Consider the following 24,640-nt stretch of genomic DNA (forward strand, 5'->3'; position numbering starts at 1 on the left):
TTATCTTGGCGGAAAGGCCTAGAAGCTGGGACTGAGCATATTTGCACTTAACAAGAGAGGCAGCAAGTTCCCAGCAAGATTTTCAGGAACATTCCAGGGGTAGCTTGACTTCTCTCTATGGGGAGAGCCATTAAAATAAAATTGTGTCCTCTTCCAGAAATTCTTTATTAAACACCACTGCAGTCACGCAGACTCCTTTTATCTAATAATTTCTCTTCCAGGAATTTGTTTCCAAAATTTAGGTCAGTCTTCTCATTTCTCCTAAGCTTCTCATTTCTCCTAAGCTATTTCTCCAAGTGCTTGCATGGTTCATTTTTTTCCTTTCCTGTCTTCCTTCCTTCTTCCTTTTCAAACACACTTTAGCAAATGCTTGAAGGCTAACTCGCTTTCCAATGTGATGCTAGCTTTAAGGTTAATGATGAAGAGGACATGGTTCCTGCTTTCCTGTCCATCTGGCTCCCTGGTGATAGGTTCTCTATGCTACTGAGGTCCCTGTAGTCTAGGTCTTGTGCTTACCCAAGGAATGAGTTCTAAAGGGGTACTTAAGGGATATTCCCCTGGTTTCTTTCTTTTCTTTTCTTTTTTCTTTTTGTCTCTTTAGGGCCACACCCGTGGCATATGGAGGGGTTGAATTGGAGCCGTAGTCACCTGCCTATGCCACAGCTACAGCAATGCATGATCCGAACCACGTCTGTGACCTACACCACAGCTCACGGCAATGCCGGATCCTTAACCAAACCCCCATCCTCATGGATGCTAGTCGGGTTTGTTAATGGCTGAGCCACGATGGGAACTCCTCCCCTGGTTTCTTAGATGCTCTCCAAGTGCAGAGCAGATTCTCCTTTCATTATTGGTATTTTCCACCCCAATATCTAAATTTATGACCAATACTATTTGTATTGGAAAGAACTAGTTATCCATACACTGTACTTATAAATGATATTCCTTTCGGAAAAAAAACTAACACACCTTTGTGAAACGTATTACTCTCAAACCAGAATACCGTATTTACCATGGAACACAAACCACTGAAACTCCAGCAGGGAAAACAGAGAATGCAAACTGCTCATACACAGCGCAGATAAATCTTACTGTAATCAAACAAGAAAGGGGAAGTCTAGATGGAGTTTTGATCTATCAGAATACAAAAGAAGTTATTAAAGAGGGTGCTATTATATAAAGGACCCTTACAATTACTATTATAAAGTATAAATTGACTGATTTTATAAATTGTCCCCCTAGTTGTGTTTTGTAAGTATGAATTTTTTAATTTTCATTTATTGGAATACAATTGTTTACAATGTTGTGTTGGCTTCAGATGTACAGCAAAGTGATTCAGTTATGCATATACATATAACCATTCCTTTTCAAATTCTTTTCCCATATAGGTTGTTACAGAATATTTTGTAGTTCCCTGTGCTATACAGTAGATCCTTGTTGATTATTTATTTTAGATATAGTAGGTGTGTATATGTTAATCCCAAACTCCTAATTTATCCCTCCCCACCATATTTCCCCTTTGGTAACCATAAGTTTGTTTTTGAAGACTGTGACTCTGTTTCTATTTTGTAAATAAGTTCATTTCTTTCATTCTTTTTTTTTTTACTAGATTCCACATGTAAGTAATATATTTGTCTTTATCTGACTTTGTAAGCATGAATTTTTTTTTTTTCTTTTTAGGGCTGCGACTTCGGCATGTGGAAGTTTCCAGGCTAGGGGTCGAATCGGAGCTACAGCTGCCGGCCTATGCCACAGCCACAGCAATACAGGATCCGAGTCATCTGCGACCTACACCACAGCTCACGCCAATGCCGGATCCTTAACCCACTGAGTGAAGCTAGGGATCAAACCCGCATCCTCATGGATCCTAGTAGGGTCCATTAACCACTGAGCCATGAAGGGAATTCCTTAAGTATGAATTAAGTATGAATTTTTAAAGTGCCTGGTTTAAGAAGGAATCACCTGTAGTGGGATAGAAATTTTAAATGTACTAAGAAACCTCAAAGAGAAGAGTGAAGACTCTGTCCTTGGTATTTAAAAAATCATTTGTTCCATATTTTAGGTTCCACAAATAAGTGGCATCATATAGTATTTGTCTTTTTCTTTCTGGCTTACTATAAGCTTATACTAAGTCTTATGCTAAGACTCTATATACTAAGTATAAGAGCATATTTAGTGTAAGAATCTCTAGCTCCATCCATGTTGCTGCAAATGGCATTAGTTTCTCTTTTTTATGGATGAGTAACATTTGGGGGTTCTTTGGATGCAAACTGTTATATTTGGAATAGATGGGCAATGGATCCTACTGTACAACACAGGGAAATGAGTGTGATTGGGTCACTTCGTTGTACAACAAAACTCAATGAAACATTGTAAATCAACAACAACAACAACAATAATAATAGTAATAGTATCATTTGTTTTCATAAGTCTCAGCCTCATTCCCCACAGATCACAAGGATATGCATTTGGAGGGAATAAAAACCATCCTGATTGTAAGAAGAAAAAAATCGCAGCCTATGCTCAGTCTCCTTCAGACAGAGCCATTCCTAGGAGTATATTAATGAATGGGCTCCACAGTCAATAGCAATGAACTGGGTCAGGAGTGAGCTCGTGGTGGGAGGAGGTGGTGACAGGGAAGATGGGAATTGTGGAAACCTTCAGCAGTTCACCCTGTGCTATCTGCCTTCCTCATTTGTGTGTTTTCTGAGTCAGCATTAGCTAAATTTTCCAGAAAGCCATCCACAAAGCACAGCCTGGGCATTCAAGGGACGTCACTCATTTCCCCTAGTGACCTTGACAAGTCAGAAGTTTGAAAGCAGGGAAATCCGCCTGTCTCCGTTATGAAGTGGAGCAGTGGGGGGGGTGCCCAACATATTTTCAGAATTCTCCATCCAGACGGGTGACTGTCTGCCTCTGTTACAACCGGTGCCCCACTGAGGTGCTTCTCTGGCTCTAAAGGCATGATGGCCAAATACTTCAACTTGCTGTTACTTCTTGCTTCCCTCTGGACCACTCGGCTTCTGGTCCAAGGTGCTCTCCGCACTGAAGGTAGGTTTCTTACCAGATTGCCAACCTGAGGCAAGGCAAGATCTTGCAAGCTGTCCTAAGCCTGCTAAATCCGTGACTGAATTTCTGGGGTGGGGGTGGCCCTCAATATCAACAGAAGATCTCATTGGCAGTACTGCTCTGCCAGAAATGTTTTCACCAGATTGTCAACTTCACAAAAATGATTCTCCTTTACCTTTACATCATCTTGCTTTTTATCGTTTGGTTATGTGATATTTTTAATGGGAATATTTTGAAACAAAACGTTGAGGAGAGAGCACTTGTTCTAAAAAAATGTTTCATTGAATAAACAAAAATGTTTCAACATGATGAAAAATGTTGAACAATCACTAAGCCTGGAGGTAATGGCTAACTTTCACAGAATATTGGCCTGTTTTATATTTCTGAAAGTATCAGTATAATTATTTTAATTTCAGTTTTACTACCATGGAATGCATGTTTTTAATATGCAATAAATAGCAAATTAACTGAAAAAAAATCTGTGAAAATTTAGGTTTAAAAATTAGCCTTCAGCTCCCTACCAAAAAAAAAAAAAAAAAAGACTTGAAATGACTTCTGGGCTTTTGAAATGCCTAAATGGTAACCTCATTCTGCATTGTAGGCAGAAAAATTTGTAACCACCAAGTACTCATTACAGCTCTGAGCAAATGAAAATCTGAGCACTTTAAAAGGAAAATTATGTATTCCCATGCTGGACGATGCCCATACTGAGGTATAAAATATGTTGGGAACAGACATCCAGAGTTGATTGAAATATTGTTGTATTCACTTTTATAAGGGAAGTTAGAGTTATATGACTGATTTTTTTCAAATACCACAACTGTTACATTCAAATAAGATTAGCCCTCTTTGAATCCCCCTGGGAGGTCTGTTCACTTTTCCCCAAAATACTGCCATCACTCAAACTATTGTGACCCTCGATTTTGATATTGACTCCTCACACTCTTTGGACCATCCTCAATAATGGCCAACTTTTTCTGAGGGAAATAAAATTTGGGGAACAACTGACAGTTTTACAGAGCCATGATTGTGGAAAAGGTGGTTGATGAGGATGAGTTAAATGAGGATGGAGATTAGTATTTTTGAGGATGTGTGTGTGTGTGTATGTGTTGCAGATATATATATTATATACATATACACATATATTATATATATATACATATACACACACACACATATATATATATATTATATAACATCTTATGATCAGAAAGACAGGGAGTTCTCATCGTGGCTCAGTGGTTGATGAACCCGACTAGCATTCATGAGGATGTGGGTTCGATCCCTGGCCTCGCCCAGTGGGTTAAGGATCCAGTGTTGCCATGGGCTGTGGTGTAGGTTGCAGACGTGCCTTGGATCTGGCATTGCTGTGGCTGTGGCCTAGGCCGGCAGCTTCAGCTCTGATTCAACCCCTAGCCTGGAAACCTCCATATGCCACGGGTGCAGCCCTAAAAAGATAAAAGACCAAAAAAAAAAAATTAGAAAGATAGATAGATGATAGATATCATATGTAGATGCATAGATGAAGGAATAGGCTCAGTGAGGCCGAGTACCTTGCTGGATGTCATAAAGGTGGTAAATAATAAAGCTTGGGCTAGATTTCAGCACTGTCTGAATTCTAGGTATTATACTCTTTCTATTATGCTGGCTGTTTCCTAAGGAAACTTTAGGAAGGGGTTACTGGAATAGCCCTTGGATTCTAGCTCTCCGTTTTTGTCCCTAAATAGGAAAGCATAATATCTACTATTTTTTGACTGCCTACTGTGGACCCAGCCTCCTCTAGGTACAAGTTATGTAATTTTAAAACGCTGATAAAAATTCTGTAAAGGAGTTCCTGTTGTGGCTCAGTGGTTAACGAATCTGACTAGGAATCATGAGGTTGCAGGTTCAATCCCTGGTCTCGCTCAGAGGGTTAAGGATCCGGCATTGCCCTGAGCTGTGGTGTACGTCACAGATGTGGCTCAGATCCCGCATTGCTCTGGTTGTGGCACAGGCTGGCGGCTACAGCTCTGATTTGACCCCTAGCTTGGGAACCTCCATATGCTGCGGGAGCAGCCCAAGAAATGGCAATAAGACCAAAAAAAAAAAAAAAATTCTGTAAAGAAGATGAAGCCATCCCTCCTTTACAGGTGAGAACACTAACTTGCCCAAAGTCCCAGAGCCAGTTAAGAAAAGAAATATTTAAAGCTAGATCTGTTGCCTGGGATAGGACTGTCATTACTCATAACAATAATATTTACATTATTTACATGTAAATATATCAAAATGATATATGATGTATGATAAAAGAGTACCAAGACCACATCACAGTGTAATTAATATACCTTCTCTATAGGTTTTCCCAAAGAAGCAGCCATAGAGGTTTGAGCAATAGCAAGCTTCTGAGTTAAAGGAGCCAAATTTCAGGACAAAGGGTGTGTTCCAAGAGTCAGTTCTAGTTGTGTGTGTCTGTGTGTTCCTCTTCTCCCATTGCACAATGGGCAGCAGAACAGTATCCTAGATAAGAACTGGGATTTTAGCCTCAATCATAATTGGGTTCATGCCCCCAAACTGCCACCTCGTTGCTCTATATCCTTGGGCTCAGCAAAGTTACTTAATCTCCCCGAGCCTCAATTTTCCATTAAAAGAGACAGGCTTTGGCAAAGAGTAGCATCCACAGGTGATAGAAGTTTCAATTAACATTGGCATTGATATTAACATCAGTGTTGGTGTAGGTATAGTATTAGTGCACACAGTCGTAAGAGGCTGGTCTGTCACAAACACCCATATTGGGGTGTTGGCTCTCTGCCGCTGTGAGCAGAGTCTGGAAGCAAACAAAGCTATTCACAAATACCATACATCATATTCATTTCGCTTCTCTTACTCCCTGCTCCAGAGCACAGAGGACTTAGAAATGTTCCTTCCGTGTTTGTAAAAAGAAACTTCCTTTTTTTTCACTATAAATATTTTATTTATAGCAAAGCTTACCACTTATGTAAGTACATTTTACTTAATATTAGCTTTTTTTTTTTTAACGGCCCCACCTGCAGCATATGGAAGTTTCTGGGCTAGGGGTCAAATTGGAGCTGCAGCTGCAGGCCTGTGCCACAGCCACACCAAGGCCACATCTGCTTGTGGCTATGCTGGATCCCTAACCCACTGAACAAAGCCAGGGATTGAGCCCACATCCTCATGGACTCTAGGTCGGGTTCTTGACCTGCTGAGCCATAACAGGAACTCCAATATTAGATCCTTCTTAATGATTTTAATTTTTTTTCCATTATAGCTGGTTTACAGCGTTTTGTCAATTTTCTGCTGTACAGCGTGGCGACCCAGTTACACACACATAAACATTCTTTTTTCTCACATTATCAGGCTCCATCCCAAGTGACCAGACATGGTTTCCAGTGCTACATAGCAGGATCTCATTGCTAAACCATTCCAAAGGCAATAATCTGCATCTATTAACCCCAAGTAGATCTTAATGCTATAATCTACTTCAGTTATTTGAAAGTCATTTTAATAATGAGGTATAAGTTACTAGTTGAAAAATAATTGTGAAAAAGATGGACCATTATTCTAAATATATTAGATGTACATTAATACAGATATCTAGTATTGGTATTTCTCCTTTAAATGATAACTATATTTTATTATTTATTTATTTATTTTTGTCTTTTGTCTTTTTAGGGCCACACCCGCAGCATATCGAGGTTCCCAGGCTAGGGGTCTCATCAGGGCTGTTGCTGCTGGCCTACGCCAAAGCCACAGCAATGCCAGATCCGAGCCACGTCTGTGACCTACACCATAGCTCATGGCAACACTGGATCCTTAACCCACTGAGCAAGGCCAGGGATTGAACCCGCAACCTTATGGTTCCTAGTCGGATTCGTTTCCGCTGCGCCAAGATGGGAACTCCAAGGATAAGTATATTTTAGTACTGAATTGGTAAATAGTTTTTTTTAAAGTATCATTTTATTCTAGTAATTATAAGAAACTTCCTTCAAATACCAACTTGGACAATAGTCAAAACATTTTACTGGGCATCCAGTGCACAGATTTATGTTCAAGCAATTACTTGGGAGATTGAAATGCTCTTTTATGGGCTTTTGTGGATGAAGTCCAACAGAAATAAAGCAGCAGAATGCAAATGCAACTTTGCAACTTCATACAGATATATGAATCCCGGAACCCAGAGGGAAGAAATCAAAAGAATGCTCAGATTCATTAGTTTTTGAGTACGATATTATTCATATCTTAATTGTTCAACCAAAGTGCTTTGAAGATAACGTAATGCCACTATGTTGTGATTTATTGAGCATCTACTATGTGTCAGGCACTTTGATGAGCATTTTTATTCGAATTAACTCATTCAGCTTTCACTACCCTATACAATAGCTGCTGTTATCTTTCATTTTCTAAATTTGGAAACTGAGGCTCAAAGAGATGAAGTAACTAGCATCCCCTAGACTCTGCCCCAGGAACTAGTAGCCGAAGTTTCTGTGTAATGAACAAGGCACTTTAATGCAGTGAGAGATGATGGACTCAGGCCTGGTGAGAGGTAGAGCGTAGATCAGGGCAAGCACCCTCCTAACTCAGGAGGATGTCCTTGTGGGAAATGCCTGGTCTATGTCTTGTTGGTTCTTTTTGCTTTTTTTTTTTTTTTTTTTTTTTGCTTTTTGCTTTTTAGGCCCACACCTGTAGCCTATGAATGTTCCCAGGTTAGGGGTTGAATGAATCGGAGCTGCAGCTGTCACAGCAACGCCGATTCAAAGCCACATCTGCGATCTATACCACAGCCTACAGCAATGCCGGATCCTTAACCCACTAAGCAAGGCCAGGGCTGAAACCCAGGTTCTCATGGATACTAGTCGAGTTCCTGTTGCTGAGCCACAAGAGGAACTCCCTGTCTTGTTATTTCTAAACTTAATCCCAGCTGCTATGTCGAGACAATTATATTCCGCTAGGAAGGAGAGCCTGAGGGCTGGGGCTAGGACAGCGGCACACTGAGGGCCTCTGTGATTCCTTTGCAGAGCTTTCCATCTCAGGACCATGCAGAATCATGGGGGTCACCCTGGTGAACAAAAACACACAGTCACAGCTGAATTTCACAGAAGCCCAGGAGGCCTGTAGGCTGGTGGGACTAACTTTGGCCAGCAAAGACCAAGTTGAAGCAGCAAGGAAATCTGGCTTTGAGACCTGCAGGTGAGAAACAGCTGGATTCCCAAACCCAGCGGGAGCTCTTATGGCTCTGTGTTCTTGTTCAGCCATAGAGAGCAAACGCCTCCACTCAGTTCGTGTGTGCTCTGTTACAGCTATGGATGGGTGAAAGATCAGTTCTTGGTCATCCCTCGGATTTACCCGAACCCCAAGTGTGGGAAGAATGGGAAGGGCGTCCTGGTTTGGAGACATTCCCTCAGTCAGAAGTTCAAGGCCTATTGTCACAACTCATCTGGTAAGTCCGATCCACGTGTTTTCTCCCTTGTGGCATGTTTTCTCCAAGTTTCTCCAGCTCTGTGACCTGGCTAGGAGGAGTTGGCCTGAGCAGCAGCAGAAGTAATCACAGTGATGGCTGTTGAATCCTCCTAAGACTGCCTCTTTGACCAGGCTGGAGGTGGCAGTGTGCCCATCAGAGGAAACAGGGAAAATATGACAGATGGGCGACATAGGAAGAGGGCATGCCCAGAGGGTCCGGTACCCAGCCCCTGCCACCTTCTAAGAGAAACAAGAAGGGAAAAGAAACATCCACAATGGACAGTGCAATGCACAAAGTTATCTCGCCCAACCTTGACAGTCTCCCTAGGAGATGGGCATTATCATCCATGTATTTTGCAGATGAAAAAGCTCAGCTCAGAGGACATAACTATGTTTGTCTGAGGTCTCCTTGCTATGAAGATTCACACATAGATCTCTTCCCATTATCCCACATTCCACTAAGGAGTAGAAGTTCAGATGCTACATTTGATGTTTTTTAAGAATAAGACCCAATTTTCAGTTTGTGAAGGGAGGAATTAAAGCTAGAAAACAGAACAGATTTGCCAAAGGTCACATGGTCATCCCTTTAACTGTGTTTGGGACCTCAGCCACCTTCGCCCAAGTGCTCTACCTAGGTAACTTCTCAGAAAGTTTTCCTTTGCCTGAATGCTTGCCCTTACTTGATTGTAAAAATCTCTGTTTGAGTACTCTTCACACGTACTCATAAATCGGACCTTCTAAAGGTCAGATGGCTCAGGGCTCATTCTCTAAGATCCAGGGGATAAAAGTATACCAGCAATTTTTGTGGCCTAAAGGCAGCGTAAGGTCCAAGGAGTTCTCTGAATCAGGGGGCCTTGACCTACGAAGGTCCCTGAAAGAGGCTTTGTCCATTTCCCTCGCTTCACAGATGAAATGATTGTAGCTCAGAATGGAGGTTTGGCTTATTCAAAGTCCTGCAGTCAGTCAGTGGCAGAGTCAAGACTGGAATATAAAGCTTCTTCCCACATCCCCCCCCCACCCCCAGCATCCTTTTTCCCCTCCTCTGCCTCTTCTGCCTGTCACTTTTGGCTAGAGAATTGGTGGTCTGCCTGCCTGCTAATCTCATAGCCAGCCCATGCCTGTCAAGTGGCCTGGCCTTTTAGCAGTCTGACCTTCCTGCCTGCTATCTGTGCAAATGATAGGACCCCTAGCCCTCTGGGCTCAACAAAAAGGAGTTGGGGCATGTTAGTAGTAAGAGGAGAGGCATAAAATAAACTCTGTGTATAGGAATAAAAAGTGTGTGAAAATAAATTTTAAAAAAAGATAACCCTGTCCTATCTGCTGCCTGGTTGGTAGTGACTGTGAAGGACCACCCACCACTATTAAAAAAAAAAAAAAGGATTCAGGGAAGATGACCTGGATTTGCATGTTTTCTCATGGATTCATTTAACTTGTCCTGTCATTCCCTACTTCCCATATACTTAAAGTGAAGGGCAGAATCTTGATTAGACTCCTGTCCACTATGCTGGGCAAAAATACTTCATAGATGATATCATGTCCTTTAGATCATATCGTAAAGCATTTCATGTCAGTATATTCCACTATTAATATGCTAACTTTGATCATTTAAATAAGATGGCAGCTGCCAGACGTTCTAATTAACTCCGAAAGATATCTATTTCCCCTTTGTAATGAGTATCAAACCTAGAGTGTGATATTTTGGCACCATGCAAAGATTCTGACCCCTCAATCATTTTTTTACCTAGTAGTTCAAGCAAATATTGATGATTCCTGCTCGAATCAATTATTACATACAGGGCTGCAAAATGCTAATTTTCTTTTCTTTCTTTCTTCTTTGTCTTTTCAGGTCTGCACTTGCAGCACATGGAGTTTCCCAGGCTAGGGGTCAAATCGGAACCGCAGCCGCTGGCCTACACCACAGCCACAGCAACACCAGATCCAAGGCACATCAGTGACCTGTTCCACAACTCGTGGCAACGCTGGATACTCAACCCACTGAGCAGAGCCAGGGATCAAACCCATGTCCTCATGGATACTAGTCAGATTCACCACTACTGAGCCGCAATAGGAACTCCTAAAATGATACTTTTCTAAATCCATTCTTCATTCTACATTTATTAGCGGGCAATCTTGGATAAAGAAGAATCACTCTACCTCCCTCCCTTCCTCCCCCACTTCTCTCTCTCTCTCTCTCTCTCTCTCTCTCTCTCACACACACACACACACCCCTCCCCCTTCCCCCTTATACTATCATAGGCACATGGCATTTTACTTAGTCTGTGTGTTCAATGTTGTAATAAGCTTTACAGTTATTATTCTTGCATTCTTTTTGATGCTCAAATTGGCCCCAGTTCAACAAGTGGGAGTCCCTTCTAGTTTACTCTTGTGTCCTTCATCCCTTTAGTATTTGAGTAAGTCATAATAACACTTCTCAGGCTCACTTTGTTCTTTCTCTTTTCCAGACATGGCATCAGTCATTTATTTCTCCAAGGGGGGAATGGAGAATGGTCCTTAGTTCTTTTTAATGGTCCTTAGTTCTTTTTAATAACTATTCTCATTTTTATTGCTTCTTTTGAGTGGTAAGCTAGAAAATATATATATTCATTTTGCATTTATATTTCCAACTCAAATTTAATAATTCAAGTTTTTTCTTTGTTTATTTTGTTTTATACTTGCATCTTTTTTTCTCTAATATGGAAAATCTTTCTTCCCAATAAATAATATTAATGTATTTTCTTATCCTACAATATTTTCAAAATTATAAAGCCATTACTAGGAATAATAACCCTACTGAATGGAATTTGAGATTCCTTTGCATTTCTTTTCATACTCAGAAGATAGCCATCTAAGGATGTACTGTCGGAAAATTGTGTGCAAAAATGACTTGAGAAAATTTGCTACTCTGTGTGGTTATGTTATTGTTTTGAAATAAGTTAGATTCACCTGCTTCTGCCTGCCATCTTCGTGACGATCAGAGCGGCTCTAACCCTTATCCTAACACTAATCCTGAACTCACCCTATATGGTTTTTTGGTTTGTTTTCTTTACTTTCTTTTTTATTGCTATCTTGTGAGTTCTGGTGAACAGAGTAACCTTATATCTGACTTTAAACCTTATCCTAATTATCTTTCTATTGCTATCTTTGTGAGCTTTGGGGATCAGACCAAAGAGCCCTTAATGCTCTGTGTGTACCATCTGTTTCATGCTATTCTCTCTGCTACATGCCCCTCTTCCTCATCATCTGGCTAATTTGTCCTCTTTATTCACTTTCAAGTGCATCTTCTTCAGGAAGCCTTCCCTTACTCCCGATGCCTATATATCCTCTTGGATTCCAATCACACTGTGTTTCATGTTTATCAGCACACTTGGCACATTCCAAAGAAATTGTATTTATAGTCTGGAGGGACAGAGAGCCAGGTCCTAACACTTCCAGAAGAGACACCCTGTATTCTCAACCAGTTAGGGACTACAGGACCAGACTGCTGCTGATCTCTCACATGGTATCCTTCTTGGCTACACTTAAGGAACACAGATGCAAAGGAACTGATTCTTACAGATCTTACATATTATGTCATAGGTTCGGCTAGGCCCTACACATTTACTGCTGCATCAGTCCTTGGTAAAATGATACAAGTCAAGTGTATCACTTCTACTTTCCAGGAGAGGTAACTGATGCTTAGAATGTACCTTGCTGTGGTCGCAGTCAGTGAGGGACAGAGCCAGGATATAAATCTCGAGCCCTGCCACTTTCATGTTGCATCTTCCCTGGTAAGGACCACACATCAGCAATATACCAGGCCAAGGATGGGTTTTTGGCATGAGTTTTTTCTTTTATTAACTCAATGCATTTTATTATATTTATAGTTGTTTGGCATGAATATTTTTAAAAGCTCCCTGGATTATTCTAACCCACAGTCAGAGTTGAGAATCACTTTTCTCTAGAAGCTCTCTATGACATAAGTCTTAGAATTCCAGGTACTTCCAGGTTCCCCTATTTCTGTGCTATTACAATATTCTCCTTCTTGACTCCTGGTTGTGTTCTCCTCAGTGTTTCATACCTCCACTGATGATTCTATTGCTCCTCTGCTCCCCAGCCTTGTGGGGCTTCCTTTTTTCAGAATCTGATGGGAACTCTGAAGCCTTTTGCTCTTTTGCACATTAAACTAGGCATGTATGAGAACTTTTGTACATCAGTTGGGAGGTTTGCGGACACCAGCTGAAAATTCCTTCTCCTGCAGCGTAAATTCCAAATCCTTGACCATGGCAATTATGACTCTTTTACATTCCGGCTCCAATTCCTATCTTTCCAGACTCATCTCCTACTTGCAGTCTTTCTTGCTCCCTCCCATACACACACTCTACACTCTAGCCAGATTTTTCTTCTTATCATTTTCGAGCACACCTACACTTTCAACTTTTGGATTCTTGAGTCACACTAGGTTTTTTGTTTTTTTGGTTTTTTTTTTTTTGTTTTTTGGCCGCGTTTGTGGCATGTGGAAGTTCTCAGCTAGGGTTCATACCCAAGCCACAGTAGTGACAACACAGGATGCTTAACTGCTAGACCACGAGGGAATCCCTGGGTCGTGCTAGTCTTATTGACTGAGACATCCTATTCTCTTTTCTATACTATATGAGCTGGAGCTCTATTCCAGCCATTCTGGCCTTTTATTCATCTGACATGCTGAGATTATTCAACTGCAGGCTCTTGAACTTCCTGTTCTCTTTACCTGGAAGGTTTTTGCCCTAGATCTTCAATGATTGACTTCTTTTCATTATTCAGGTCTCCGCTTAAGTATCATCTCCCCAAAGAGACCTACTCTTACCACCTTATCCAAAGTATCTGATCCCATCCAACCCCTTCCAGTGTGATCCTTATCCTGTTTCATTATCTTCTCAGCATTTATCATCCTCAGAAATTTCTTGGCTTATTTTTTTTAATCATCCCTATTCTTCCTTTCAGTAGCATAGAAGACCCTTAGGACCAGGAACTTGGCCTTTTTTGCACCTAGCACAGTGCCTGGCACAGAGTGGAGCTCAACAAATATTTGTTGAAGGAGCGTGTTAGCCCTCCAGACCTGCTCAAATGCCATTTCCTCTGTGAATCCCCAGTGACTTTCCCCTACCCTCATCAAAGTCCTTCTGTCCTCCTGGAAACAGGAATCATGCCTTATTTGCCTCTGTCTTGTCAGTGCCCAGCACAGTATATTGTGTTCAGTATGTTTTTTCCCCAGATATAAAAAAAAAATGTTCACTTTTTGAAGCACATGCTTGAGAATGGGAAATGTAGCTAAAATTCAGGGCAGAGGTCAAGGATGATGTCTATTTGAGTGGAGGTCTGTTCAAAGTAAAGTGAATAGTATAAAATACTGACTGAATGTGTGTATATGGTCGAAATGTTTTATCATATTTACGACAGCCTTGAATGGTAATTTTTACTTAATATTCAAAAATAATAGAATAATCTTTTTTTCATAACTAACATTCCAGCTGAGGCTACCCGTTGCCACTCATAACTAGGGGTGTAAAATAGATGCAAATGCATATTGTATTATATTGCATGGCTCTGTCATTTACTGGCTATGTGACTTTGGGCAAGTTATTCAATTTCTCTGAATGTCACTTTCTTCCTCTATCAGTGAGGGTTGTATAAAATTGTTGAATGAAGTGTCATGGTTAACTCAGAGCAAGATGTTCAACCAATGTTAGTTTCCTTTCTACCACATTCAAAAGATTGGAGAACAAACCTACATCCCTCCTCTGCCCCCTCCCTCCTTTTTTAAAAGATTTTTTTGATGAGAACAGAGAAAATGTTTGATGAAAAAATTTGGTTTTCATAGATCTTTGTCCTGAAGTTGTAGATGTGTATATTTGGTCTCCCCATCTACCCCTTTCTTCATTTCATTTTTCCTTCCTTCCTTTATTCATCAAATTTATCGAGCATGTACTATGTGCCAGGCATATACCATAATGACCAAGACAGACAGGGGTCCTTCCCCCAGGGAGCTCACTGTCCAGAGGGGAGCAGTGTAATGAGAATCATGATGGGGGAAACACAAAGAGGTACAAGAACATATGTCTAGGGACCCAGTCTAGTCATCAAGTCTGCCTAAGGAAGAGATGTTCAATATGAGACCTGGAGGACAAGGGAGAGCTAAATAAACAGGGTGCCAAGAGTCTTACAGGTGAAGAAAGCATCCTGGTCAAAGGCTGGGATGTGACAGAAAGCATATCAAAGACCTGATGGAATTGCAGTCTGGTGGGGGAATGAGAGGAGGACTTATTAGGTGAGGCTGGCCATGTCAGCAGGGCCAGATCATGGAGAGACTTACAGGCCATGCTGTAGAGGCCATGCATAGACGGATTCTAAAGAAGGAAGCCATACGATTTGATTTGCATTTTTTAAAATTTTCTTGTTAAAATATAGTTGATTTACAATGTTCCTTCAATTCCTGCTGTACAGCAAAATGACCTAGTCACACATAAATATACATCCTTTTTTTTCATTCTAACCCAAGAGATTGGATATAATTCACTGTGCTGTACAATAGGAACCCATTATCCATTCTAAACATAATAGTTTGCATATACCACCTCAAAACTCTCTGTCCATCCCACTCTCTTCCCCCCTCCTCCCTGGTAACCACAAGTCTGCTCTCTATGTTTGTGATCTGTTTCTGTTTTGTAGATAGGATCATTTGTGCCATATTTTAGATTCCATGTATAAGCGATATTATATGATATTTGTCTTTCTCTTTCTGACTTTCTTCACTTAGTATTAGAATCTCTAGTTGCATCCATGTTGCTGCAAATGGCATTATTTTTATTACAACACTATTCACAATAGCCAAGACATGGAAACAACATAAATGTCCACTGACAGATGAATAGATTAAGAAGATGTGGCACATATATACGATGGAATACTACTCAGCCATAAAAAGGACAAAATAATGCCATTTGCAGCAATATCAATTTGCATTTTTATAAGACCATTTCAGCTGAAGTATAAGGGGGTTGGAGAGGAGTAAGACGAGAGGCTGAAAGATGAGTTAGGAGGCTGTTGCAATACTTACTTGTTATTTCACTCTTCCCTCCCTTGACAGATACTAGGACTAACTCATGCATTCCAGAAATTATCCCCACCAATGATCCCACATTCAACACCAACACTGCACCATACACAACGGAAATGACTGTCAATGACAGAACATCATCATCATCTACCAATGGGCCTTCTTCCTCTGTTATGTCCACTGTGGCAACCACTAGTCTTCCTCTGGCTACCACTTCTACTCCACGGAAAAGAAAATTAATTTGCATAACAGAAGCTTTTATGGAAACTAGCACCATATCTACAGAAACTGAACTGTATATTGAAAACAGGACAGCATTCAAGAATGAAGCCATTGGGTTTGGAGGTAAAAATTTTCTGTCTGCATTGTGTGTGTGTGTGTGTGTGTGTGTGTGTGTGTGTGTGTGTGTGTGTGTGTGCACATGTGTATAAAACAGAGAAGCTAATCTATATCCCGACTGGGTGCTCAGGGCCTGCCAAATACAAATAAAATCTTAATGCAATTTGAATTTTATAAAGTCATAGAACTTGAGGTGTCTAAAAAACCTTAATGATTAAACTAAAAATCATGAGTATAAAGTGGCTTCACTTTTTTCAAAATTTTATTTTATATTGGGGTATAGTTGATTTACAATGCTATGTTAGTTTCAAATGTACAGCTAAGTGATTCAGTTATACATACACATACATCTATTCCTTTTCATATTCTTTTCCCATATAGGTCATTACAGAATATTGAGTAGAGTTCCCTGTGCTGTACATTAGGTCCTTGTGGATTATCTAGTTTATATAGTAGTGTGTGTGTGTGTGTGTGTGTGTGTGTGTGTGTGTAAATCTTTTTTAGGGCTGCACCCATGGCATATGGAGGTTCCTAGGCTAGGGGTCGAATCAGAGCTGCATCCACTGGCCTATGCCACAGCCACAGCAACTAAGGGATCTGAGCTGTGTCTCCAGCCTATACCACTACACATGGTAACACCAGACCCTTACCCACTGATCAAGGCCAGGGATCAAAACTGCATCCTCCTGGATGCTAGTCATATTCATTTCTGCTGAGCCATGATGGGAACTCCTTAATCCCAAACTCCTAGTTTATCCCTCCCCACCCCTCACCTTTCACTTTTGATAACCACAAGTTTGTTTTCAAAGTCTGTGTGTCTATGTTTTATAAATAAGCTCATTTGTATCATTATTTTAGATTCCACATATAAATGATCTATGATGTTTGTCTTTCTCTGTCTGACTTCACTTACTGTGATAGTCTCTAGGTCCATCCATGTTGCTACAAATGATGTTATTTCATTTTTGGGGCTGAGTAATATTCCATTGTATATATGTACCACGTCTTCGATATCCATTTCTCTGTCAGTGGACATTTAGGTTGCTTCCATGTCTTGACTATTGTAAATAGTACCGCGGGTACATGTATCATTTTGAATTATGCTTTTGTCTGGATATATGCCCAGAAGTGGAATAGCTGGGTCATATTGTTACTCTATTTTTAGTTTTTTAAGGAACCTCCATGATGTTTTCCCTAGTGGATGTACCAGTTTACATTCCTACCAACAGTGTAGGCAGGTTGCCTTTTCTTTACACTCTTTCTAACTTTACTTTTAAAATGCGAAGACTTTTAAAAAGAAATTACTCTCTATTACTAGGTAGAAGTTTTAAGTCCATATATATACACACCTTAAATGCCTATGATTTGTTTTCCTATTTAAAAGGAAGGGTCTTACACTTAATTTGCTCCAAACCTGTCATCTCAAAGCCACAGAGGAAATGGACTCCGTCATATTGCAACAGATAGAATAGAGCAGGAGAGGCAAAGCCAAGGATTCTATGAGCAAGAAGCCAAGAAGCACATTTGGGCCCAACACCCTAATGACCCCTGTGTGGCCACAGAGGAGGCTCTTCTTCTGCTCTGTCCCTGTTTTCCATCATGTGTAGGGATGAATCACACCAACATCTACTTGAAGGACAAACAGGCCCTATGTCTGTCTCTTCCCCTAGGTATTCCCACAGCCCTGCTGGTGCTCGCGCTCCTCTTCTTTGCTGCTGCAGCTGGCCTCGCAGTTTGCTACGTCAAAAGGTGGGGTCGTTGGCACACGGTTGGTCTTGTCATCTTTTTCACATCCATATCTTGTGTTTATCCAGGGTCGTTAGTAGCATTTCCTTGGTCCAAATGGAGATGGTGGTCCTCTTATACTGTAGACTTTCTCCCCTACCTCACCGATCCACCCAGACTTTCCTACTATTTCAGCATGTGTATGTTATCCTGCCTTTAGATACAGATCAATGGCTGTTCCTTTGAATGTAAAAGAACAAAAATAAAACATTAACATCTAGGGGAAAATGTATTTGCTTTATTTGATTTTCAAGTCTTCGTTTTTGATGAGAGGGTTGTGAGTTTAGCCTGGGAACTTTCGGCCCCCCTAAAGGAACCCATTCAGGTGGGGATGGATTGAGGTATTTGAGTGTGCGTGTGTTAGCATCTCTCTGAAATAAACGTACCCTGTGTATTATACCAATACGGGCCATCACAACACGTTATCTGTTGTTCTATGTGATCCATAGAAGTCCCTCACTTTCAGTTTATGTCTGTGCCCGCAGGTATGTGAAGGCGTTCCCTTTTACAAACAAAAATCAGCAGAAGGAAATGATTGAAACTAAAGTGGTGAAGGAGGAGAAGGCCGATGATAACAACCTGAATGAGGAATCAAAGACACTGGATAAAAAGCCAGAGGAGCTCAAGAGTCCACCCAAAACCACAGTGAGGTGCCTGGAAGCTGAAGTTTAAATGAAAAAGAAATGAGAGGACACACTTGAGGCTGATTTCCTTCCTGATACACATCCTGGTCCCAGCCGGGGAAACTAAAAGGGTCAGGGACCCAAACAAGAAAGTCCACCCTTGGGTCCTAAATCACATCAGCTCAGGGCTACCGTTGGACTCTGGAATTCACCAAAGGGAATTCCCTTTTTCTCACTGCAGTCCTTTCTGGATCCTCTTTCTGCTACCTCCAAAGCTTCCCACTACCTTTCTAGCCCGGTCATGTCCTAAAAATAATCTCAGTGGGAGAGAGGTGCTTGTGCAAAGCACGGGGACCTATAACAGCTCAACAGAACGTGTCTGTCAAGAGGCCTTTAGGCTGCCTGAGAATAGGTGAGTCAAGAGCCAAGAAATCATTGAGATCAAGGCTTTGACTATTGACTGACTCCATGGCCCAGATCCTTTCTTCAGCTCTGGAAAGGAAACACTTACACCACCTGGCATGTCTTTCTGAGCCAGGCAAGAGCAAAAGAAGGAAGGAAAAATTTAGCACCTGAAGGCCATGGAGATTCCCGTGACTTGCAACCCAATAGCCAAAAGAAATAGAGAAAAAGGATGAGGCTGAGGATATTGATAGTGTTTATCAGTAAGGATTATAAATACAGACAGGGTCAAAGTCTTCATCTCTGAATAACTGAGTTGGAATCACTTTTTTAAAACCTATATACACTTACTGTGCTCTCTTTCTCCTGCTGCTATTTTCTTTAGAAGAATATACTTTCACATGAAACCCCCTCAAATCTTACAAATGTCTGTTTTTGCCAAGTTATAGAAATTATTACTGAAAAAAAAATTAGTGTTAAAAAGAAGTCAAATTTAATAAACGTTTGCTAAATGCCTACTCTATGTCAGGTGCTGTGCAAGTTACTACATTCTGCAATTGAATATTATTCATCAAAAATTGCATATAGTGGAATGAAGTATGAAGCTAATTTTTCTTCAATGTTGATATCCCCAGCTTATCCACTTCTAAAACCAATTTTTCTTTGGTGAGACTAACTTACTCATTATTTTCTCATTAATATGGCCACCATTATAACCTTAATTTATTATTAGCATATCTGAAAACTACTTTATTACCTCTATACACTGAAGCACATTTTTTAAAGTCATTACTAAATGTATCACTAGTTTTCCTATTTTCCAGCAAAAGGAGCCTGAGAGATGCAGAAACATTTGTGCTGAAAAAATAAAAGCATTTAGAAAATTTCGTTGCTTTCTTTTTTACATAGATGCATTATACCTTTCATGCAAAATTGAGGTAATCTGTTGTTTGCCAAAGTAAGAGAGACAACTTTGATCACTGAAATACATTTGTAAACCCAGTAGTACATTCATCACATCATCAAGTGGGGCTATTCTTGCTTCAGATAGGCTTATTTACGTAGGTCGAGTACACACACATAAATTAGTCCTTAACTTCAGGTTCAGGTCCTATATTGCAATCTGTTTCAGAGTTCACAGGGAGCTGGTGATTCAGGATAGCTCATTTGTTCTGGTTCTCTAGCTTTCTCTCTCTCTCTCTTGCCTTTCCCTCTTAGACTGCTAATTTCTTCTTCTCCACATCAGGCACCCCACAATTCCATAAGCCTTTCAGTTCAGAGGCCATAACCTGCTGACAGAGTCTTTCATGGCTGGCCTCGAGTATTATCTTAAAATCTGGTTTAGGGAGTTGCTGTTGTGGCTCAGCAGAAACAAATGTGCCTAGTATCCATGAAGATGTAGGTTCAATCCCTGGCCTCATCCAATGGGTTAAGGATTCGGCGTTGCCATGAGCTGTGGTGTAGGTTGCCGACACCTCGGATCTGGCATTGCTGTGGCTGTGGTATAGGCTGGCAGCTGCAGCTCCATTTTGACCCCTAGCCTGGGAACCTTCATATGCCACAGGTGCAGCCCAGAAAGAAAAAAAAAAGCAAATAATAATAATAATAATAAAATCTGGTTTAACTGCCAAGAATTTAACATCAAGAGATTTCACCTATTTATATTTCTGTTCCCCTGAAAACAACCAAGATATGGAACTGGAGGACCCGTATTCCCTCATAGCCATCATTGCTGATACAGAGCAGTGGCTGCCTCATTTAAATGGGCAATGCTCTTTCTATCTTACCGCAGCCCTCACTACTCTCTATCGCACCCTCACACCAAAGTAAAGGTGCCATTTCCTGTGGATTTTCTAACACTATCACTTTTTTTCCCCACACCCAGCCCATTTCACTATTTGCAACCTGCCTGGCCTTGAGGTCTAGAGTTCAGACTCTGGTTTGTCAGTCCTTAAATTTTTTCAGCCTCAACCAGTTCTCAGAGAGTGAAGAAGGAAAAAGGGGGAATGAGACTAACTAGTGGTCTTCCTTCTATGTGTGTTAGCTGGAAAATAATCAGATCTCCCACACAGGGTCTCCCATCTGTGAACATCTGCCATATATTACGATACTATCATCTTCTATCAATTTATACAGGAATAAATGTCAGCAGAACAAATTCAGGAGGAGGAAGGAGGAAAAAAATAAACCATACCACACCACATATAATTGCTAGACAGCCGAAATATCAATTGCAAAAATATGGATGAAAATGTGTAACTTTCATCATTACGGAAGAAAGAAAATAGGAAGGAAGAAAGGAAGGAAGAAAATTATCATTCTTGAGCATCTAATAAGTGACAGTCATTTTTCACATGTTCTGTTTAATCACTGTTTCTTCTCTGAGAAGGATTATTACTACCATCTTTTATTAATTAGAAAACTGGATTTTTTTTTTCTTTTTGGGGCCATACTTGCAGCATAAGGAAGTTCCCGGCCTAGGGGTAGAATTAGAGCTTCAGCTGCCAGCCTATGCCACAGCCACAGCCACAGCAATGCTGGATCTGAGCTGCATCTCTGCCCTACACTTCAGCTCATGGCAATGCTGGATCCTTAACTCCCTGTGCGAGGCCAGGGATTGGACCCACATCCTCATGGATACTAGTCAGGTTCTTAACCTGCTGAGCCATAATGAGAACTCCAGCCTATACTTGAATAGGGAAGTTATGCTCTGCCTCCTTGCAATTGGAATGATTACAGAAGATATTTGTAATTCTCTTGCATGGGATATTCATTTATCAACCTCTATCATTAATTTATTGAATCACTTATTTCTATCAGTATGAACCCAATGCTATTTTATTTATTTTTTGCTCAAACTGCTCCAGCTTTGACCAGTAGGAACTCTTTCCATTTGCTCCTATGTCCCTTTGACCTACCCCCATCATTGTGTTTTTGTGGAGCTCTTCCTTATTTTTGGTACTATACAATGATCCAGGTCCATATTACACATTTCCTGTCCCAGTGCTAGAACCAGCCATTTCTCCAGGGAGCCCTGGTCCTAGGTTTTTTGTTTTATTTTATTGTTTTATTTTATTTTGAGAATGGTATCAGTAACCACAACCTAGGTGTGTTCACTGCTTCTGGGATGTCATTGCCTCCAGGTCCTCTTCCAGGAACCTGGCCAAGAGCAGCCTCAATATTTTCCAATTTCATAGACCAATGATTCTTTTTTAAATATGGTGAACGGGTGTTCCCATAGTGGCTCAGTGGTTAACGAACCCGACTAGCATCCATGGGGATGCAAGTTCAATACCTGGCCTTGCTCAGTGGGCTAAGGATCCGGCATTGCCATGAGCTGTGGTGTAGGTTGCAGATGCGGCTCAGAACCCACATTGCTGCGGCTGTGGCGTACAGCTCCAATTGGACCCCCAGTCTGGGAATCTCCATATGCCGCAGGTGCGGCCCTAAAAAGACAAAATAATAATAATAATAAATTTGGTGAACAAAATAGGCTTTCCAACTTTTAAATTCTTCCAGACAAAGACATCTGAAAATTATACTACTCTCTAATAGCTCTACTACTTTTTGAAAAATAACCAAGAGGAAGGAGTATAATATAACTATAAATCCAGAACATTTTATATAAAGATATTTATATAAAATATAAATCCAGAATAAAGAGAAGCCTCTAAATAAGCTTAGTTTGATGAAAAATTCATTACACAGACCTTTTTTTTCCTCATTTTACTATTAACCTGTGATGACTCACTCATTGTTAAGAACCAGTCAAAGGCTGGTGTTTGCTAACCAACTGGAGGAAACAGACCTCTGAGCTATAATGAAGATGACCTTTTAGGATAATGTGGACATACTGAGAGCAAGGACACAAGTTCAATGATTGTGATCTAATTCCTTCTAGCCTCCCAGTTTTCTGTCTTTCCACATTCCTTCCCCAACCCGTCTTGCCTCCTATGTACACATACCACTACCATTAGGCAGCGCTCAGGATCTGGAAAGGGAGAGACAGTTTATAACTCACGGGACTTTGAACCCAAATAAATTAAGTGCTATTATTTATGCACAGCTTGGGAATTCAGAGGGGACACCGCCCCTGATTTATTTTATCTGGAAAGACTTCACACAAGTTGTGGTGTTTGAGCAACATCTTTAGGGATACGTGAGATTTTTGACAGGAAAAAATGAGAAAGAACAATCACATGAGCTTTTTGGTCTTGCCAAGGCACAGAGATGTCAAAGAGGCAGCAATGTTCCCTGGGAAGGAAGGATGTACCTTGCTGTTGAGAGTCTAAATGAGCCTACATATAAAGGAATAAGAAGATGCAGGAACGGCTCGGGAACAGGAAAGAAGCTTATGGAACTAGGTGTCGATTTGGGGAATTTGCGGAGGGTGCCCAGAGCAATTGAAGGCTGTGGCATGTGTATTTAAATTCCTCTCACGGTTTTTGAGAAATGCAAGAAAGTGATTATTTTGAAGTTAATTTTGCTTGCTGTGCTGTTTCTTTCACTTCGGCATCCCTCCAAACTTGAACCACAGAGATCTAAGCCTAATAAAAAACTAAAAATTTGGAGTTCCCATCGTGGCGCAGTGGAAACAAATCTGACTAGGAACCATGAGGTTGTGGGTTCAATCCCTGGCCTCGCTCAGTGGGTTAAGGATCCGGAGTTGCTGTGAGCTGCGGTGTTAAGTCACAAATGCAGCTCAGATCTGATGTTGCTGTGGCTGTGGTGTAGGACGGCAGCTGTAGCTCCAATTAGACCCCTAGCCTGGGAACCTCTCCATATGCCACAGGTGCGGCCCTAAAAAGCAAGAAATAAAATTTTTAAAAAGAAAAAAAGATTAAAAAATTAAAAATTTATTAGACTGGATAATACAATCAGAGTAAAAAAAAAAAAAGAAAATACAGTTCCTAGTGTAATATTGCTCAGGGTGCATGAATGATGCTTGAATGATGGCATTAAATATGAACTGAATTGGCATGAACTCAATTTAGGACTTTGCCTTTCATGTTCATGTTCTCTGACCTCATCCTGCTATTTCCTAGACCTAAGTTCATGCTGTCATCACTTTCTTTGTACAGTTGCCATTCCAGGTTGCAATCTTTTTTGTTTTGGGTCTTTTTAGGACTGAAACCTGCAGCATAGGGAGGTTCCTAGGCTAGGGGTCCAATCAGAGCAGTAGCCGCCAGCCTACACCACAGCCACAGCAACTTGGGATTCGAGCCGCATCTATATCCGACCTACACCACAGCTCATGGCAATGCCGTATCCTTAACCCACTGAGCAAGACCAGGAATCAAACCCGCATCCTCATGGATCCTAATCAGGTTCATTAACTCTTGAGCCACAACGGGAGCTCCCCAGTTTGCAGTCTTAGCGTCTCTCCACCACTCAGCAGCCTCTCCACCACACCTACAATTCATCCTTTCCTTTTACCAACATGAGTTTCCTCCAATACAGAGCTTATTATGTCATTCTTCAACCTTGGAGTGTTCTTCTTCCAGAAGTCCAAACACACTCCTATCCTGAGTAGATACAGTGTATGTAATTTGTATGTAATTTGGCAGTTATTTCAAAAGTGTGCCTTCATCAACTGAAGAATAGGGAAAACTAAAACTACTTTTCTCAGACTCCCTACAGCTAGGTTTCCAGATACAAATTAGGTTCTCCCAATGAACGCACACCCACAGGAGTTGCAAGGCAGAAGGAAGAAGAGACTGGCTTTATACTACTTTAGCTATTGCTATAGGCAAGCATGATCATGGAGATACTGGGTTTTCTGTAGTGAAGTTCCAGATGCTAGCCTAACTTCACGGGTGGTGAGAGACAATTACTACAAAGTGGATTTCAGACATAGGTTCTAGGCCCTCCCAACCATGTTGTAAACACCCATTCC

At 40.9% G+C, this 24,640-nt stretch overlaps 1 protein-coding gene across 2 annotated transcripts; it reads left to right on the forward strand.

Annotated features, from left to right (window-relative positions):
* The first annotated feature begins 2,874 nt into the window (after positions 1–2,874).
* LYVE1 (lymphatic vessel endothelial hyaluronan receptor 1) lies at positions 2,875–19,628 on the forward strand. 2 transcript variants are annotated; one of them, XM_003480736.5, is made up of 6 exons: positions 2,875–3,051; positions 8,082–8,253; positions 8,364–8,503; positions 15,626–15,940; positions 17,605–17,683; positions 18,205–19,628. In XM_003480736.5, the coding sequence occupies exons 1-6, from the start codon at positions 2,964–2,966 to the stop codon at positions 18,389–18,391; spliced, it is 981 nt and encodes a 326-aa protein (XP_003480784.2). In that variant the 5' UTR covers positions 2,875–2,963; the 3' UTR covers positions 18,392–19,628. The 2 variants fall into 2 exon arrangements, with proteins under 2 accessions (XP_003480784.2, XP_005661187.1); XM_005661130.4 differs by lacking the exon at positions 18,205–19,628 and having other exon boundaries at positions 17,605–17,947.
* Positions 19,629–24,640: the final 5,012 nt, after the last annotated feature.

The sequence above is a fragment of the Sus scrofa genome, chromosome 2 (genome assembly GCF_054392235.1).
Source record: "Sus scrofa isolate SSC_HxYL_T2T_F1_AM1 chromosome 2, Sscrofa_HxYL_maternal_Yorkshire_Landrace_v2.0, whole genome shotgun sequence".
NCBI lineage: Eukaryota > Metazoa > Chordata > Mammalia > Artiodactyla > Suidae > Sus > Sus scrofa.

What these genes read in the sequence shown, in the direction of transcription:
- LYVE1 (XM_005661130.4), top strand. Translation starts at nt 2,964, where the DNA reads ATGATGGCCAAATACTTCAACTTGCTGTTACTTCTTGCTTCCCTCTGG. An exon ending in AGGTGCTCTCCGCACTGAAG is followed by an intron (nt 3,052 to 8,081) that starts GTAGGTTTCTTA and finishes ATTCCTTTGCAG; the next exon opens with AGCTTTCCATCTCAGGACCA. An exon ending in CTATTGTCACAACTCATCTG is followed by an intron (nt 8,504 to 15,625) that starts GTAAGTCCGATC and finishes CTCCCTTGACAG; the next exon opens with ATACTAGGACTAACTCATGC.